General features: G+C 42.7%; 1 protein-coding gene across 1 annotated transcript in view; it reads right to left on the bottom strand.

The window, feature by feature from the left end:
- Nucleotides 1-16,934, bottom strand: part of LOC124551215 (probable H/ACA ribonucleoprotein complex subunit 1) — a 47,425-nt gene that overhangs the window by 4,519 nt on the left and 25,972 nt on the right. The window contains exon 3 of the mRNA XM_047126205.1: nucleotides 6,243-6,744. Within this exon, the coding sequence (XP_046982161.1) occupies nucleotides 6,243-6,744 (502 nt within the window). The remainder of the gene's footprint in view (nucleotides 1-6,242; nucleotides 6,745-16,934) is intronic.

The raw sequence follows: 16,934 nt of genomic DNA, 5'->3' as shown, positions 1-16,934 counted from the left end.
ATTTTGTAGCTAAATGATAAGGGATCTATCTTTCTATGTATTCGCAGCACATTACACTTGTCTACACTGAGATTCAATTGCCATTCCCTGCACCTTGCGTCAATTGACTAAAGATCCTCCTGCATTTCAGTACAATTTTCCATTGTTACAACCTCTCGATACACCACAGCATCATCTGAAAAAAGCCTCTGTGAACTTCCGATGTTATCCACAAGATCATTTATGTATATTGTGAATAGCAATGGTCCTATGACACTCCCCTGCAGCACACCTGAAATCACTCTTACTTCGGAAGACTTCTCTCCATTGAGAATGACATGCTGCGTTCTGTTATCTAGGAACTCTTCAATCCAATCACACAATTGGTCTGATAGTCCATATGCTTTTACTTTGTTCATAAAGCGCCTATGGGGAACTGTATCGAACGCCTTGCGGAAGTCAAGAAACATGGAATCTACCTGTGAACCCATGTCTATGGCCCTTTGAGTCTCGTGGCCGAATAGCGCGAGCTGGGTTTCACACGACCGTCTTTTTCGAAACCCACGCTGATTCCTACAGAGTAGATTTCTAGTCTCCATAAAAGTCATTATACTCGAACATATACATGTTCCAAACTTCTACATCTGATCGACATTAGAGATATAGGTCTATAGTTCTGCACATCTGTTCGACGTCCCTTCTTGAAGACGGGGATGACCTGTGCCCTTTTCCAATCCTTTGGAATGCTACGCTATTCTAGAGACCTACGGTACACCACTGCAAGAAGGGGGGCAAGTTCCTTCGCGTACTCTGTGTAAAATCGAACTGGTATCCCATCAGGTCCAGCGGCCTTTCCTCTTTTGAGCGATTTTAATTGTTTCTCTATCGCTCTGTCGTCTATTTCGATATCTACCATTTTGTCATCTGTGCGACACTCTAGAGAAGGAACTACAGTGCAGTCTTTCTCTGTGAAACAGCTTTGGAACAAGACATTTAGTATTTCGGCCTTTAGTCTCTCATCCTCTGTTTCAGTACCATTTTGATCACAGAGTGTCTGGACATTTTGTTTTGATCCACCTACCGCTTTGACATAAGACCAAAATTTCTTAGGATTTTCTGCCAAGTCAGTACATAGAACTTTACTTTCGAATTCATTGAACGCCTCTCGCATAGCCCTCCTCACACTACATTTCGCTTCGCGTAATTTTTGTTTGTCTGCAAGGCTTTGGCTGTGTTTATGTTTGTTGTGAAGTTCCCTTTGCTTCTGCAGAAGTTTTTTAACTCGGTTGTTGTACCACGGTGGCTCTTTTCCATCTCTTACAATCTTGATTGGCACATACTCATCTAACGCATATTGCACGATGGTTTTGAACTTTGTCCACTGATCCTCAACACTATCTGTACTTGAGACAAAAATTTTGTGTTGAGCCATCAGGTACTCTGTAATCTGCTTTTTGTCACTTTTTCTAAACAGAAAAATCTTCCTACCATTTTTAATATTTTTATTTACGGCTGAAATCATCGATGTAGTAACCGCTTTATTATCACTGATTCCCTGTTCTGCGTTAACTGTTTCAAATAGTTCGGGTCTGTTTGTCTCCAGAAGGTCTAATATGTTATCACCATGAGTCAGTTCTCTGTTTAACTGCTCAAGGTAGTTTTCAGATAAAGCACTTTAAAAAATTTCACTGGATTCTTTGTCCCTGCCACCCGTTATGAACGTCTGAGTCTCCCAGTCTACATCTGGCAATTTAAAATCTCCACCCAGAACTATAATATGGTGGGGAAATCTACTCGAAATATTTTCCAAGTTATCCTTCAGGTGCTCAGCCACAAAAGCTGCTGAGCCAGGGGGCCTGTAGAGACATCCAACTACCATGTCTGAGCCTGCTTTAACCGTGACCTTCACCCAAATTATTTCACATTTCGGATCTCTGTCAATTTCCTTCGATACTATTGCACTTCTTATCGCTACAAACATGCCTCCCCCTTCACCGTCCAGCCTGTCTCTGCGGTATACATTCCAATCTGAGTTTAGGATTTCATTACTACGTCTGGTTTCAGCCAACTTTCTGTCCCTAGTACTATATGGGCACTGGGGCCATTTATTAATGGGACCTTTCTATAGGCGCTCCTGCAGTTTACTATTAGGCACATTAATATTGTTATTCCCTGTTGCATTTTGCCTGCTCCTACCTTGCCGCGTCTCAGGAGGTGTCTTGTCGGGCCTAGGGAGGGAATTCTCTAACCTAAAAAACCCACATGTGCACTCCACACGTACTCCGCTACCCTTGCAGCCACTTCCAGCGTGTACTGCACATCTATTCAGGGGGACCCTACATTTCTCCATCCGATAGTGGAGGTCGAGAAATTTGCACCCCAGATCTCCGCAGAATCGTCTGAGCCTCTGGTTTAAGCCTTCTACTCGGCTCCAAACCAGAGGACCGCGATCGGTTCTGGGAACGATACTACAAATAGTTAACTCAGATTCAACAAAAAAATACTACAAATAGTTAACTCAGATTCCACCCCGCGGGCGAGGCTTTCCACCTTCACCAATTCCGCCAACCGCCTGTACAAACTGAGGATGACCTCTGAACCCAGACGGCAGGAGTCATTGGTGCCGACGTGAGCAACAATTTGCAGTCGGGTGCACCCAGTGCTCTCTATTGCCACCGGCAGGGCCTCCTCCACATCTCGGATGAGACCCCCTGGCAAGCAGACAGAGTGAACACTGGCCTTCTTCCCCAACCTTTCTGCTATTTCCCTAAGGGGCTCCATCACCCACCTAACGTTGGAGCTCCCAATAACTAATAAACCCCTCCCCCTGTGTGCCTGCTTGGACCTCTCTCTCTCTCTCTCTCTCTCTCTCTCTCTCTCTCTCTCTCTCACTCCCCCCCCACCCACCCCCACCCCCCCCCCCTCCCCTCCTCTCCACATACACCATTTTTTCGGTTAAAGAGGAATATTTGATACTAGTCATTAGTCCTGACCAGTGAAGAGGAAACATCTAACAAACACCATGAACAACATGATGAATATAACACGATATCAGTGGCGATTTTTCCAATAGGACTAAGCTGCAGATCAGTCTGTCACCACAATCAGGTTTTTTGCTTTCGCATTTGTTGGCATCACCAACTCCCAACCTGTCACTTTCCAAACTAACCTTCGGCTAAGGTACAGCACATTCTGTCAGCACAAACAGGTTATTGCACTTTCTCTTTCATTGGCTTCACCAACTCACAACCAAACTGTGAAAATACACACTAAAAATGACATCACAGCAGGAGTTAACATTACATCACTGGTGAAAGCCAATGAATGTCATCAAACATCCCTCTTGATCTGTTTTCTCAATGTTTATGCTAAACTGAAATGAGGCTCCATTAGAACTACTGATAGCCTTGGGAGAGCCAACCATGACAAAACTCTACCATCTGGTGAGCAAGATGTATGAGTCAGGTGAAATACCCTCAGACTTCAAGAAGACTATAATAATTCCAATCCCAAAGTAAGGAAGTGTTGCCAGGTGTGAAAATTACCAAACTGTCAGTTTAATAAGTCACAGCTTCAAAATACTAACATGAACTCTTTACAGATGAACGGAAAAACTGACAGAAGCTGACCTTGGGAAAGGTCAGTTTGGATTCCGTATAAATGTTGGAACACTTGAGGCAACACTGACCCTATGAATTATCTTAGAAGATAGAATAAAGAAAGGCAAACCTACATTTCAGCATTTGTAGACTTAGAGGAAGCTTTTGACAATCTTGACTGGAATACTCTCTTTCAAATTCTGAAGGTGGCAGGGGTCAAATGGAGCAAAAGGCTATTTACAACTCGTACAGAAACCAGATGGCAGTTGTAAGAGTTGAGGGGCATGAAAGAGAAGCAGTGTTTGGGAAGGGAGTGAGACTGGGTTGTAGCGTACCACTATTGTTATTCAATCTGTATACTGAGCAAGCAGTAAAGGAAACAAAAGAAAAATTTGGAGTAGGAATTAAAATGCATGGAGAAGAAATAAAAAATTTAGGTTTGCATGTGATAATGTAATTCTGTGATATTGTAATTCTACCAGAGACTGCAGAGGACCTGGAAGAGGAGTTGAACAGAATGGACAGTATCTTGAAAGGAGGATATAAGATGATCGAAGATACTGGAAAGTAGTCGAATTAAATCCAGTGATGCTGAGGGAATTAAATTAGGAAATGAGACACTTAAAGTAGTAAAGGAGTTTTGCTATTTGGGGAGCAAAATAACTGATGATGGTCAAAGTAGAGACGATATAAAATGTAGACTGGCAATGTAAAGGAATGCATTTCTGGAGAAGAGAAATTTGTTAACATCAAGTATAGCTTTAAGTGTCAGGAAGCATAGCCATATACAAAAGAGAAACATGGATGATAAATAGTTCAGACAAGAAGATATTAGAAGCTTTTGAAATGTGGTGCTATAGAAGAATGCTGAAGATTAGATGGGTAGATCACGTAACTAATGAGGAGGTACTGAACAGAATTGGGGAGAAGAGCAATTTGTGGCACAACTTGACTAGAAGAAGGGATCAGTTGGTAGGACACATTCTGAGGCATCAAGAGATCACCAATTTAGTATTGGAGGGCAGCGTGGAGGGAAAAAATCATAGAGGGAGACCAAGAGATGAATACACTAAGCAGATTCAGAAGGATGTAGGTTGCTGCAGGTACTTGGAGATGAAGGAGCTTGCACAGGATAGAGTAACAAGGAGAGCTGCATCAAACCAGTCACTGGATGAAGGCCACAACAACATAGGCTTAACATTTATTTGTATATTCTCTTTAAAGTTACTTACTGTTTGGATTAAATAATATTGTGTAACAAATGTATTGTCAGAAATTGTGGTGTCATGTGTCATACCACCCCAAAGCATATGAAAGTTGTTAACAGAACGACAAGTTTCTGTTAGATGCTGATAGCTGTTGTGCAGGAACCAGCACATCAGATGGAGCACACTCACTGAGCCACACCACCGGTACCTCTGGAGTATGAGTGCCCTCTGTTGTTGCAATACAGGATGGCCAGTACTAGACACATGGGCCAATTGTGCTCAGAGCCATTTTGCCACATGATGCTATGCAGACACTGCCTAGTCACAGCTTCAACTTCATCATGCGTGCCTTAGTATGGGGAGCATTTTCCTTGTGGAGAGTGTGATAGTTGGACTCTGTTTCTTGCTTCATTATTTGCAATGTGTCTTTGTGTGCTTGGAGAAATACATGTCAAGTAAATTTTCTGTTTGTTGTATTTACTTGTTTGCTAATCATTTCTGCTCCTGTCCAGCTTTCCTACAATGACAGATCTCAACCACTCTGTAGTGCACCTCGCCTTATCATTGTGTACACAACAGAGATGATATTTCATCTGCTTTTACATCTCTGTATTCTTGCTTCTCACATACATTTAGCTGTTCCTTCCATCCCTACTTCATCAAATATGTGGTGATTTCTGTGGGTGTACTCGCTCATGGGAAAAAGTCAGTGTCATTCATGGCTTACTGGGTTGACTGCTATCAAGTTTCACGGTCACTGAGTGACAGACACATCATTTCGCTTTTGCCACGACAACTGTCAAACTCAGATGGCATCATAGAAAATATGGGAGTTACACCTGAACAAGATCTTACAGACCAACTATCTTTGATTTTCTAAGGATTTGAAGTTTAGAGCCTAGACATCAGTTTCCAGGGCTATTAAAGTAGTGACTTTAATAGGTAGCTCAGTGCGTGGTGTCAGTGGTTTGAACTTCACAAGTAGCAGTTTCTGGTTTGACTTTTATTTAAATTCTAAAGTTATTATCAAGTGATAATGTTAATTAACAAATATTGAAACATATTTTTAATAAAATAACATCTTTCTATTTTTAATTTCTGGCCATATGAAAATAAATTAAAATTTGATACAGATGTGTGAAATGCCCTACTGTTAACAAAAAAAACTTTTCTTGTGAATGCTGTTGTTCAATCTCAAGAATTAGAAAAGTATTAAATTTTTTTATATGATTTTTGAAGTTTTGTACCAAATTATAATTTCTTGTGATTACTCACATCTTCAAGCAATTAGTAATTAAAAGTTAAAACATGTTATTTTTATTAAAAATTTCCAGTTTCAATATTTTCTCTCTGTTCTTGCACACATTATGTATCCCCTGACTTTCACTGAAGTGACATTTGGACTGCACAAAATTGGTAAAAAGACTGATAAGTTTAAAATATAAAATATACGCACCTTGCAGGTGGTCAAATGAAAACTGCGGATGTGCGCCAACAGCCCCTTGTCCTCCATCTGCGACACCTTCACCGGCGCCAAAGCCCACTCCAAAGTCGAACCCTGTGCCCTGGAAGCCAGCTTCACCTCCAGGGAAGGCCAGTGTGTCTCCAAAGTCGCCCAGCAGACCTCCGTCGCCCTGACCGTTACCTCTGCTGCCTCCGCCACCTCTGCCTCCACTGACACCGCCGCCACTAACGTCACCGCCTGGGACGCCACCCCCAGGGGCGGGCTCCGGCACGGGGGCCAGCGAGGGTTCCGGGCTGACCGGCGGGGCGCCGGTGGCTGGCGGCCTCGAGGTGCCAGTGGGTCTGGGTCTCGGCCTGCGCACCGCGTTGGCCAGTGCCTGCAGCTTCAGCCGCGTTGCTACCCCTGCCTTGTAGGCCGCCGCCCCCGCAATGCTCACTGCCGTCGACGCTGCCTTTGTCGCCACTGCTCCTGCGACCGCCTTTGCTGCTGCTGCCTGCAATAACCGTGATCTCATTTTCTATCATCCAACTGAAATACATTGTGCAGTGTGATCATGAATTACTGGACAGTTTCATAAGCTTCGGGGTATATTGAGAGTACTTGTCAATTGTACAACACATTGCAGAAGGTCTTCTACCAGGAATACATGATATTTTCAAATGAACTGAGTTTCTTTAATATTTTAGCAATTTTCTGTGCCTTGAAAATTGAACTTTCTGTTAGTTGCCATTAACGTCTACCCCAATGTGTTTGAACTTATAACTGAATTTTGATAAACTACTCCATCATTTGCTTTCACTTATGGATCATTGATGTGTTGTAGGGTAATAAAGCAAGACACAAACTATTAAACACATTAATTAGAAGATTTTCTCAACTGCAACACTATTAAATCTGAATAAAATATGTGTTCCTAGGTATGCTGCTGGAAAGAAAAGTAGTCGACTTGAAAAGACATCTTCAATTATGATCCACTGTTGGCATACGCCACCTGTGGGAAGTAAGTGTACTGATAATAGTAATAATGTCATCTGACAACAGACAATGTAGTGGCTTAGCTACCAGAGTGCCATCTGTGTCTACCCTTTTATAGAGAATGCTCACAGCCAGAAGGCTCGGCGTGGTGCAAATGTGTGAAGCGAGCGGGAACTGTGCTACGGAGATGCCTTCGTGCTTCCTAGAGCCAACAGTTTCAATGCAGTCAAATTGTAGCCTTTTGAGTGGTGGGATGGTCCTTTTGGAGAATTTCGACACACTTGTATGTGCTGCATCAGTTATGGAACAATGCTGGTATCAGAGGTCACATGAACATATCTCACACCCACATCTATACCTACATCTACATCCATACCCCGCAAGCCACCCGACGGTGTGTGGCGGAGGGTACCTTGAGTACCTCTATTGGTTCTCCCTTCTATTCCAGTCTCATATTGTTCGTGGAAAGAAGGTTTGTTGGTATGCCTCTGTGTGGTCTCTAATCTCTCTGATTTCATCCTCATGGTCTCTTCGCGAGATATACGTAGGAGATCTCTCCTGCAGAGTCTTCCACTGGAATTTATCTATCATCTCTGTAATGCTTTTGTGATTACTAAATGATCCTGTAATGAAGCGCGCTGCTCTCTGTTGGATCTTCTCTATCTCTTCTATCAATCCTATCTGGTATGGAGCCCACACTGCTGAGCAGTATTCAAGCAGTGGGCGAACAAGTGAACTGTAACCTACTTCCCTTGTTTTCAGATAGCATTTCCTTAGGATTCTTCCAATGAATCTCAGTCTGGCATCTGCTTTACCGACGATAAACTTTATATGATCATTCCATTTTAAATCACTCCTAATGCGCACTCCCAGATAATTTATGGAATTAACTGCTTCCAGTTTCTGACCTGCTATATTGTAGCTAAATAATAAGGGATCTTTCTTTCTATGTATTCACAGCACATTACACTTGTCTACATTGAGATTCAATTACCATTCCCTGCACCATGCGTCAATTCGCTTCAGATCCTCCTGCATTTCAGTACAATTTTCCATTGTTACAACCTCTCGATATACCACAGCACCATCCACAAAAAGCCTCAGTGAACTTCCGATGTTATCCACAAGGTCATTTATGTATATTGTGAATAGCAACGGTCCTGTGACACTCCCCTGCAGCACACCTGAAACCACTCTTGCTTTGGAAGACTTCTCTCCATTGAGAATGACATGCTGCGTTCTGTTATCTAGGAACTCTTTAATCCAATCACACAATTGGTCTGATAGTCCATATGCTTTTACTTTGCTCATTAAACGACTGTGGGGAACTGTATCGAACGCCTTGCAGAAGTCAAGAAACACGGCATCTACCTGGGAACCCGTCTCTATGACCCTCTGAGTCTCGTGGACGAATAGCGCGAGCTGGGTTTCACACGATCGTCTTTTTCGAAACCCATGCCGATTCCTACAGAGTAGATTTCTAGTCTCCAGAAAAGTCATTATACTCTAACATAATACATATTCCAGAATTCTACAACATATCGACATTAGAGATATAGGTCTATAGTCCTGCACATCTGCTCGAAGTCCCTTCTTGAAAATGGGGATGACCTGTGCCCTTTTCCAATCCTTTGGAATGCTATGCTCTTTTAGAGACCTATGGTACACCGCTACAAGAAGGGGGGCAAGTTCCTTCGCGTACTCTGTGTAAAATCGAACTGGTATCCCATCAGGTCCAGCGGCCTTTCCTCTCTTGTATACTTGGATGGAATCTATTCTTTAGGACATGTCCGAAAGAACAGATATCATCGGTGACCATACAGCTTGTTAGAATGAAATTACAATGAAATAAACGCCCTTAGTTGCTTACAAGCATTGACATACGTCAACAGAGGCAGATGAAAATGTGTACCCTGACCAGGACTCGAACCCGGGATCTCCTGCTTACATGGCAGATGCTCTATCCATCTGAGCCACCGAAGACACAGAGGATAGAGCGACTGCAGGAATTTATCTCTGGCACGCCTCCCACGAAACCCACATTCTCAACATATTGTCCTGTACAACATTCGTAGTGCCCCCACCCATTATACTCATTACTCGCGGTGTGTTGCCGATTCCCGTAAGAGTTCGGGCACTGTTTGTGCATTCGCACAGACGAAGAAGATGGTGAAGTGGCCAGTGAGCCTTAACTATATATATATTAAGATGGTATCTGTTCTTTCAGAGAATGTGGGTTTCGAGGGAGGCGTGCCAGAGATAAATCCCTGCAGTCGCGCTATCCTATGTGTCCTCGCTAGCTCAGATGGATAGAGCGTCTGCCATGGAAGCAGGAGATCACGGGTTCAAGTCCCGGTTGGGGCACACATTTTCATCTGTCCCCGTTGACGTATCTCAACGCCTGTAAGCAGCTAAGGGTGTTCATTTCATTGTAATTTCCTCTTTTGAGCGATTTTAATTGTTTCTCTATCCCTCTGTCGTCTATTTCGATATCTACCATTTTGTCATCTGTGCGACAATCTAGAGAAGGAACTACAGTGCAGTCTCCCTCTGTGAAACAGCTTTGGAAAAAGACATTTAGTGTTTCGGCCTTTAGTCTGTCATCCTCTGTTTCTGTACCATTTTGGTCACAGAGTGTCCGGATGTTCATGCAGCACAGACACCTACCAGGATCATCATATTGTAAGGGTAGCAGTGGTAGATCGTACAGCTATCACAGCACTAACAAGATGGTTTCTGATTCGAGACGTGTCAACATGAACTGTTGCACACTGGTTATTAGCAGTGGGACTATGGGCACACACATCTCTAGCCTGCCTTCCACTGACACCACAGCACCGACATGCATGACCTGACTGGTGCTGCAGAGGATCAATTGGAATATGGTAGTCGTCAGCGACAAAGCAGATTCTGCCTCCACGCAAGTGGCGGTTCTGGTGAGCTCTGTCTCATAGACTGCATTCATTCAAGGCACACTGCCCCACACCAGGCCTTACAGTCCGGTTTGCAATAGCTACAACTTTCGTTCACCTTTGATATTTGTAGAGGGAATCCTAACTAGCATTCGATATGTACAGAATGTTGTTAGACCCATTCTTTTGCCATTCTTGCAACAGAAAGGTGATGTGTTGTTGCAACAGGCTGATGCTCACCTACATACAGGGTGTCCAAAAAGACCTTCCCTGGTTACATAAATTGATAACTCAGGCTAGAAGTATGATAAAAATATGAAACTTGTGTCGAATTGTTTACAACTATCAAAGTTTTTTTTCTGTTTTAGGTTCGCAGTACGTAAATAGTGGATGAGGTGCAGTGCCCAAGAAGCCATGTTAACCAATCAGGAGAAGGCACAGTGTGTCCTGTTGCACCGTGAGACACGATCACCAACCACAGTGCACAGACAATTCCAGACAACATTTGGAAGGAATCCACCTGATGTCAAGAGCATTAAAGCCTGGTATAAGAAGTTCAAGAACACAGGATCGGTTGCTGACCTTTTGAGGTCTGGTCGACCAAGAACCTCAGCAGACAGGGTGGAAGCTGTAAGGCAGTCTTTTCTGCGAAGTCTGAATAAATCAGTGTGCAGGGCCTCACATGAATTACAGATGCCAAAAAGCTCTCCCCATGACATTTTAACAAACGTTTATTGTTTCCTGCATACAAAGTGCAAATCGTTCAGGCCTTGTTGCCCAATGACAGTACACGTCGATATGACTTTGCGGTCGAAATGCGTATTGAGGATGTATTGAGGATGATGATGGTTATCTCAGACGAATTGCCTTTTCCGACGAAGCGACCTTTTTTGTCAGTGGAATAGTGAATCACCATAATGTGCGCATTTGGGGTTCACAACCCCTTGGCGAGGTCATGGAGTGCATCAGAGGCAGTCCAAAGGTGAATTTTTGGTGTGCGCTATTGCACGATCAAATTATCGGGCCATTCGTCTTCCCTGAGGCTACCATGACATCTGCAGTGTATCTGGACATGTTGCAACTGTATGCTGTTCCTCAGCTGCTTCAGTATCACCCCGATGTCTTGTTTCAGCAAGACGGTGGTCCGCATCATTGGGGTTTGGTCGTCCGTGACTATCTCGATATGACCTTTCCTTGGCGATGGATTGGTTGTGATGGGCCAACGCTTTGGCCTCCACGCTCTCCTGACATAACCCCATTAGACTTCTTTTTATGAGGTTATGTCAAGGACAAGGTCTACCGAACACGTGTACCAGATCTTGAAACCCTGTGGCAATGGATAACCACAGACATTGAATCAATCCATCCAGTGATGTTGGCTAATGTGTGGATGGAAATTGAGTATTGCCTAGATTTGCTACGTGATACCAAGGGTGCTCATGTGGAAGTTTACCAATGTGTGAAAAAAACTTCTAGCCTGAGTTATCAATTTATGTAATCAGGGAAAGACTTTTCAGACACCCTGTACTGCCTGCGAAAGTCAACGTGCTCAGCAAGATGTTCAGCAAATGCCCCGGCCAGCATTATCTCTGGACTTATCTCCAATTGAGCACATGTGGGTTATGATGGCACGAGAAGTGACTTGTGCGACTCTTCAGCTGACAACTCTTACAGAATTATATGAACAGGTCAAGCAGGTGTGGAATAACACATCCCAGGACAGTATTCGTCATCTGTATGATCGACTGGATCCCCAAGTGAGTGCTTGCATTTCCGGCACATAGTTATGAGGGTGTTTCAACACGGGTTAAAAAATTGGAAACCGCTAAAAGGGAGTACTAATTTTTTTCTGGCATTGCACATGGCAATGTTGTGCCGTGGAACAGGTTTTCACTTTTCAGAAATTCTTACTTTTCCAGAGCAATTTTTGTAATTAAAAAAAAAAGACTGCAGCACACACAAAGTGAACCCTATCCTTTCAAAATGGAGTAAGAAAATATATTTTAGTTTTATTGCAGAACTGGCTGGAGGTAAAAGCCTGAAAAATGTTCCAAGGTGCAACACTCTCTGCTGTTCTGTCAAAAGAGGAGAAGTAATTACAGCACCTATTGCACAGAGTCAACAGTTTGATAAGCACATGCTATTGATTTGCAAAATAATATGTGATGGATGAAGCAAAGAGGACATAAGAAATTCACAAGCAAAGGCGAAGAAGGCATATCTCACCAAAATGAGTCTAGCATCAGCTTTAATTTCGAAATGTAATTTCTCAGAATATACCAGTTGTGTATAAAAGTAATGAGACTGACAAGACTTTGATTGATCTGGCAATGCTGTGTTGTTCTACTTGAGAAGGCCAGTGAGTTAACCTCTTCCAGATGCTCAGTCCAAGTTTCAGCTCCATATAGTCATCACTTGTTTTTGAGAGTGCCATAAGTGAAGTTTTGATTTTGTTGAAACTTCCTGGCAGATTGTGATTTTGTTGTCTGTTATGGAAATGGAACATTGGAATTTAGAGCAACTTTATACCATTAAGTTTTGTGTTAAGCTTGCAGAATCTGAGAGTGTGACCTTTGAAATGTTTAAACAGGCCTATGGGGAACATTGATTATGAAGAGCATTGCTGGCCATCGTGTGAACTTTCAGTTAGACACAGGTGCCTCGGTAACTTTGCTTAATTGTACCATGTATGAACAGTTAGGCTCACCATACCTTTGTCGATCTAGCAAGCACCTCACTGCTTATAATGGACAGGAGATTCCAGTGCTTGGACAGTGTAGTTTGCCTGCCACTTACAAATCTCACACTAGGACAGTAAATTTTGCTGTGTTGAATCAAGAGACAATGAGAACATTTTCGGTTTAGATGCCTTTGATTTGTTTGGCCTTAGCATCCACGACAATGTCCGCCCCCGGTAGCTGGTCAGCGCGACAACTGTCAATCCTAACGGCCCTGGTTCGATTCCCGGCTGGGTTGGAGATTTTCTCCGCTCAGGGACTGGATGTTGTGTTGTCCTAACCATCATCACTTTAACCCCATCGATGCTCAAGTCGCCGAAGTGGCGTCAGATTGAAAGACTTGCACCAGGCGAGTGGTCTACCCGACAGGAAGCCCTGGTCACATGCCATTTATTTATCCACGACAACGTACTTTCCGTATCAGCTTGTGATCTAAAAGACAGTGTCGCTAGCCTGCTTAAAGAATTTCCTGAACTATTTTCAGAAGGAATGTGAAAAGTTAATAACCTTGTACCGTGTGTTACATTGAGAGACAATGCACAGCCTAAGTTTTTCTGGCCCCGCCCCATTCCAATTGCTTTAAGATACGAAAAAGCCAGTCAATTGAAAGAATTTTAAGATGATGGTGTAATTATTACCATTCAAGCTAGTCAACGGACAAGTCCACTAGTTTTGTTGCCTAAGCCTTCCGGTCACATTTGCATTTGTGACTACAGTCAACCCACAGACAGTAGTTGACACTTATCCGTCGCCTCACCCTGAGGAACTCATTGAAAGTGTTTGTTGTAAATAAACACTTAGGACTGTTCAAGTATTTGCGTTTTCCCTTCGGCAGTGATTCCGCACCCGCCATTTTTCAACGTTACTTGGAACAGCCGACTGCTTAAGTGCCATTTTGTTCAAACTACCTTGACAATATTGCTAGTAGAGTTGTGGCGATTCGTGAATGAGTCGTTTATTTGAACGACTCTAAATAAAGAATCGTAAGAATCGAATCGTGATACGGACGAATCGTCGTTCAAAATAATCGTAAGAACGATTGCGTGTTTCCGAGTCGTGAGTTCCAACGATTCATCGATTCTTAGTACGCTATGCTTCGAAGCAACTTCCGAATCATGCCGAGTCGTGCCGAATGATTACGACCGCCAGATGGCAGTCAAGTGGAGGATGCGTGTGAACAAAGGAGGCAATTTTGCACCACCTTTCGCACAAATCGACTCCTCTTTCCTGGCATACTGAACTAAAACAATAGATGCAATCAAATCAAACGTGACCTTTCATCAATTAAGGCATTACACGTATAAAACGAGAATCACGCTTGTAACGTCATATGCATGTTTACTCATAAATAAACTATTTCTGGCATATCGTATCATGAAACAGTTCAATTCTAACCCCATTGACAATTTCAGGCATGTCCTACCATCTGTGAGTAAGATGTAGAACTTTTTGCATTCTGTAAGAATCGTGCCATCGCAGACTAGAATGAATCGTGAAAGAATCGTGAACGAATCGTAGGAATCGATTCGCAATGTGAGACTGAATCGAAGGAATCGAATCGGGAAAAAGAATCGTGTTGCCCAACTCTAATTGCTAGGTGAGGAGAGCCCTACGTCAACGTAACGTAGGCACGCGTCATCATGGGTTTCACGAGTTGTCCTATCGACTGTTGTGTGCGTTCTGTATACGTCGACTGTTGTGTGCGTCTTGAATCTGCACTGTTCATTGTTCTTAGTTGATTTACAACATGAAGGCAAAATTAAATGGAACTAGATGGTTTAATATTTCCAGCAACATTCCGAATAACTTCGAACTTCAGTTTCTCAGTTTAACGTTTCTGTCCACATGAATTATGTACAATTCATTGGCTTTTATAAAACTACGAAACACTTTAATTTCTCCCTATTTCACGTTTTTATCCACATGATTTATGCACGATTAATCGGACTAAAATATGCCTAAACACTTTCGTTATGGTTATCATTCCTTCATTCAGATATTCGTTATGTTCATGAAACACACAATAACATCCCACATTCTTTGGATTGCAGCTTAATAATTAATTATTTCATGTTTCTATCCACAGGATTTATGCACGATTCATCGGATTTTTTTTTAAAAAAAATAGGAGTAGCATTCATTTCAGGCTAGAAAAATAACAAGACACTTTCGTTATGGTTATGATTCCTTCATTCAGATATTCGTTATGTTCATGACACACACAATAACATCCTACGTTCTTTGGATTGCAGCTTAATAATTAATTATTTCACGTTTCTATCGAAACGATTTATGCACGGCTCATCGGATTTTTTTTTTTTTAAATGACTAAAAGCTTTTTTTTTACTTTCGTTATGGTTCCTTCGTTCAGACATTCATTATGTTCCTGAAACACATAATACCATCCCAAATTGTTGGGATTACAGCTTAATAATTAATTCAACTGGGATGAGCGTAACAGATAACTCCTGTCACTTCGTTTGTCCACATGTATTTACATTTAGCTTTGACGTTATCGGTACAATCGCAAAGATCGATATGCGCACTCATGTAGTCGATTTACGTCACGATGACGTAGTGTTACGTCACTATGACGTAAAGTTCTCCTCACCTAGCGTGAGATGAATGCTACCCGATATTGTACACCAGAGGAACACACTGCTAATTTGCGTACTCTTTTTCGAATGTTGTCAGAAGCAGGACTCAAGTGTCGTCGCGAAAAGTGTGACTTTTTCAAACTGAACTATAGTACTTAGGTCATGTGATAAACAGTCATGATGTGCGCCCCTCAGGTCTCATTCGCTTGCAATCCGTGACCTGCCTGTTCCTCGCAATGTGTCTGAACTGCAGTCAGTACTAGGTAAGATGACACACTATATTTGGTTCGTACCGAATGCTGCTCAGACCGCGGCTCCATTGTATCCCAAAATGTACCCTTTGTGTGGTCTAAAGACTGTTACGACGCCTTGCAGGAACTCAAAAATACTTTGCTTAGTGACAGATGTTTGGTGTATTTTGACCCTGCCATGCTGGTAGTTTTGCAAGTCGTCGCTTCTTCCCATGGAAACAGCGCTGTACTTTCGCACGGAATTGATGCTCAAGACAGACCTATTGCTTTTGCCTCAAAGTTGTTAACTCAGACTCAGTGCGTTTACTCTCAAATTGAAAAAAAAGGTTCTCGCTATTGTGTATGGTGTGACAAAATTCCATCACTATTTGTACGGTCGCAAGTTCTATTTAGTGAGAGATCACAAGCCTTTGCAGTGCTTGTTTCATCCTTGAAAGCCGATTCCTAAACGCACTGCTCAAAAATTGCAACATTGGGCATTGTTGGTTTAGCAGTACCAGCATGAAATTGTGTACAGGTCTACGGCGAAGCATGGCAATGCAGACGCCCTATCTCGCCTTCCGATTGTCCTAAAATTTGATTTTGATGCAAGTGCTACATTTTATTACCAAATCGATGCGCAAGACTCTGAATTACTGAAATATTTTCCCTTCCACTACAGAAAAATTGCACAGGCCTCAAATTTTATTGCATTGAAATGCGATGCTACAGAATAATGCTGAAGATTAGATGGGTAGATTACATAACTAATGAGGAAGTATTGAATAGTATTGGGGAGACGTTTGTGGCACAACTTGACTAGAAGAAGGGATCGGTTGGAAGGACATGTTCTGAGGCATCAAGAGATCGCCAATTTAGTATTGGAGGGCAGCGTGGAGGGTAAAAATCGTAGAGGGAGACCAAGAGATGAATAAGCAGATTCAGAAGGATGTAGGTTGCAGTAGGTACTGGGAGATGAAGAAGCTTGCACAGGATAGAGTAGCATGGAGAGCTGCATGAAGCCAGTCTCAGGACTGAAGACCACAGCAACAAAAACAACAACAACATGGCTTCTAACACGTCACGCAGCACCATTCACGCATTGTCCTCCATATTTGGCATAGAAGGTTTGCCATAACTACTTGTGTCAGACAATGGACCACAATTCAGTTCACATGGCTTTGAACAGTTTTGTGAACGAAATGGCATTCATCATCTAACAAGTGCTCCG

Source organism: Schistocerca americana, chromosome 9, assembly GCF_021461395.2.
Source record: "Schistocerca americana isolate TAMUIC-IGC-003095 chromosome 9, iqSchAmer2.1, whole genome shotgun sequence".
NCBI classification, from domain to species: Eukaryota; Metazoa; Arthropoda; class Insecta; order Orthoptera; family Acrididae; genus Schistocerca; species Schistocerca americana.
This window is presented reverse-complemented; position numbering and strand designations above follow the sequence as displayed.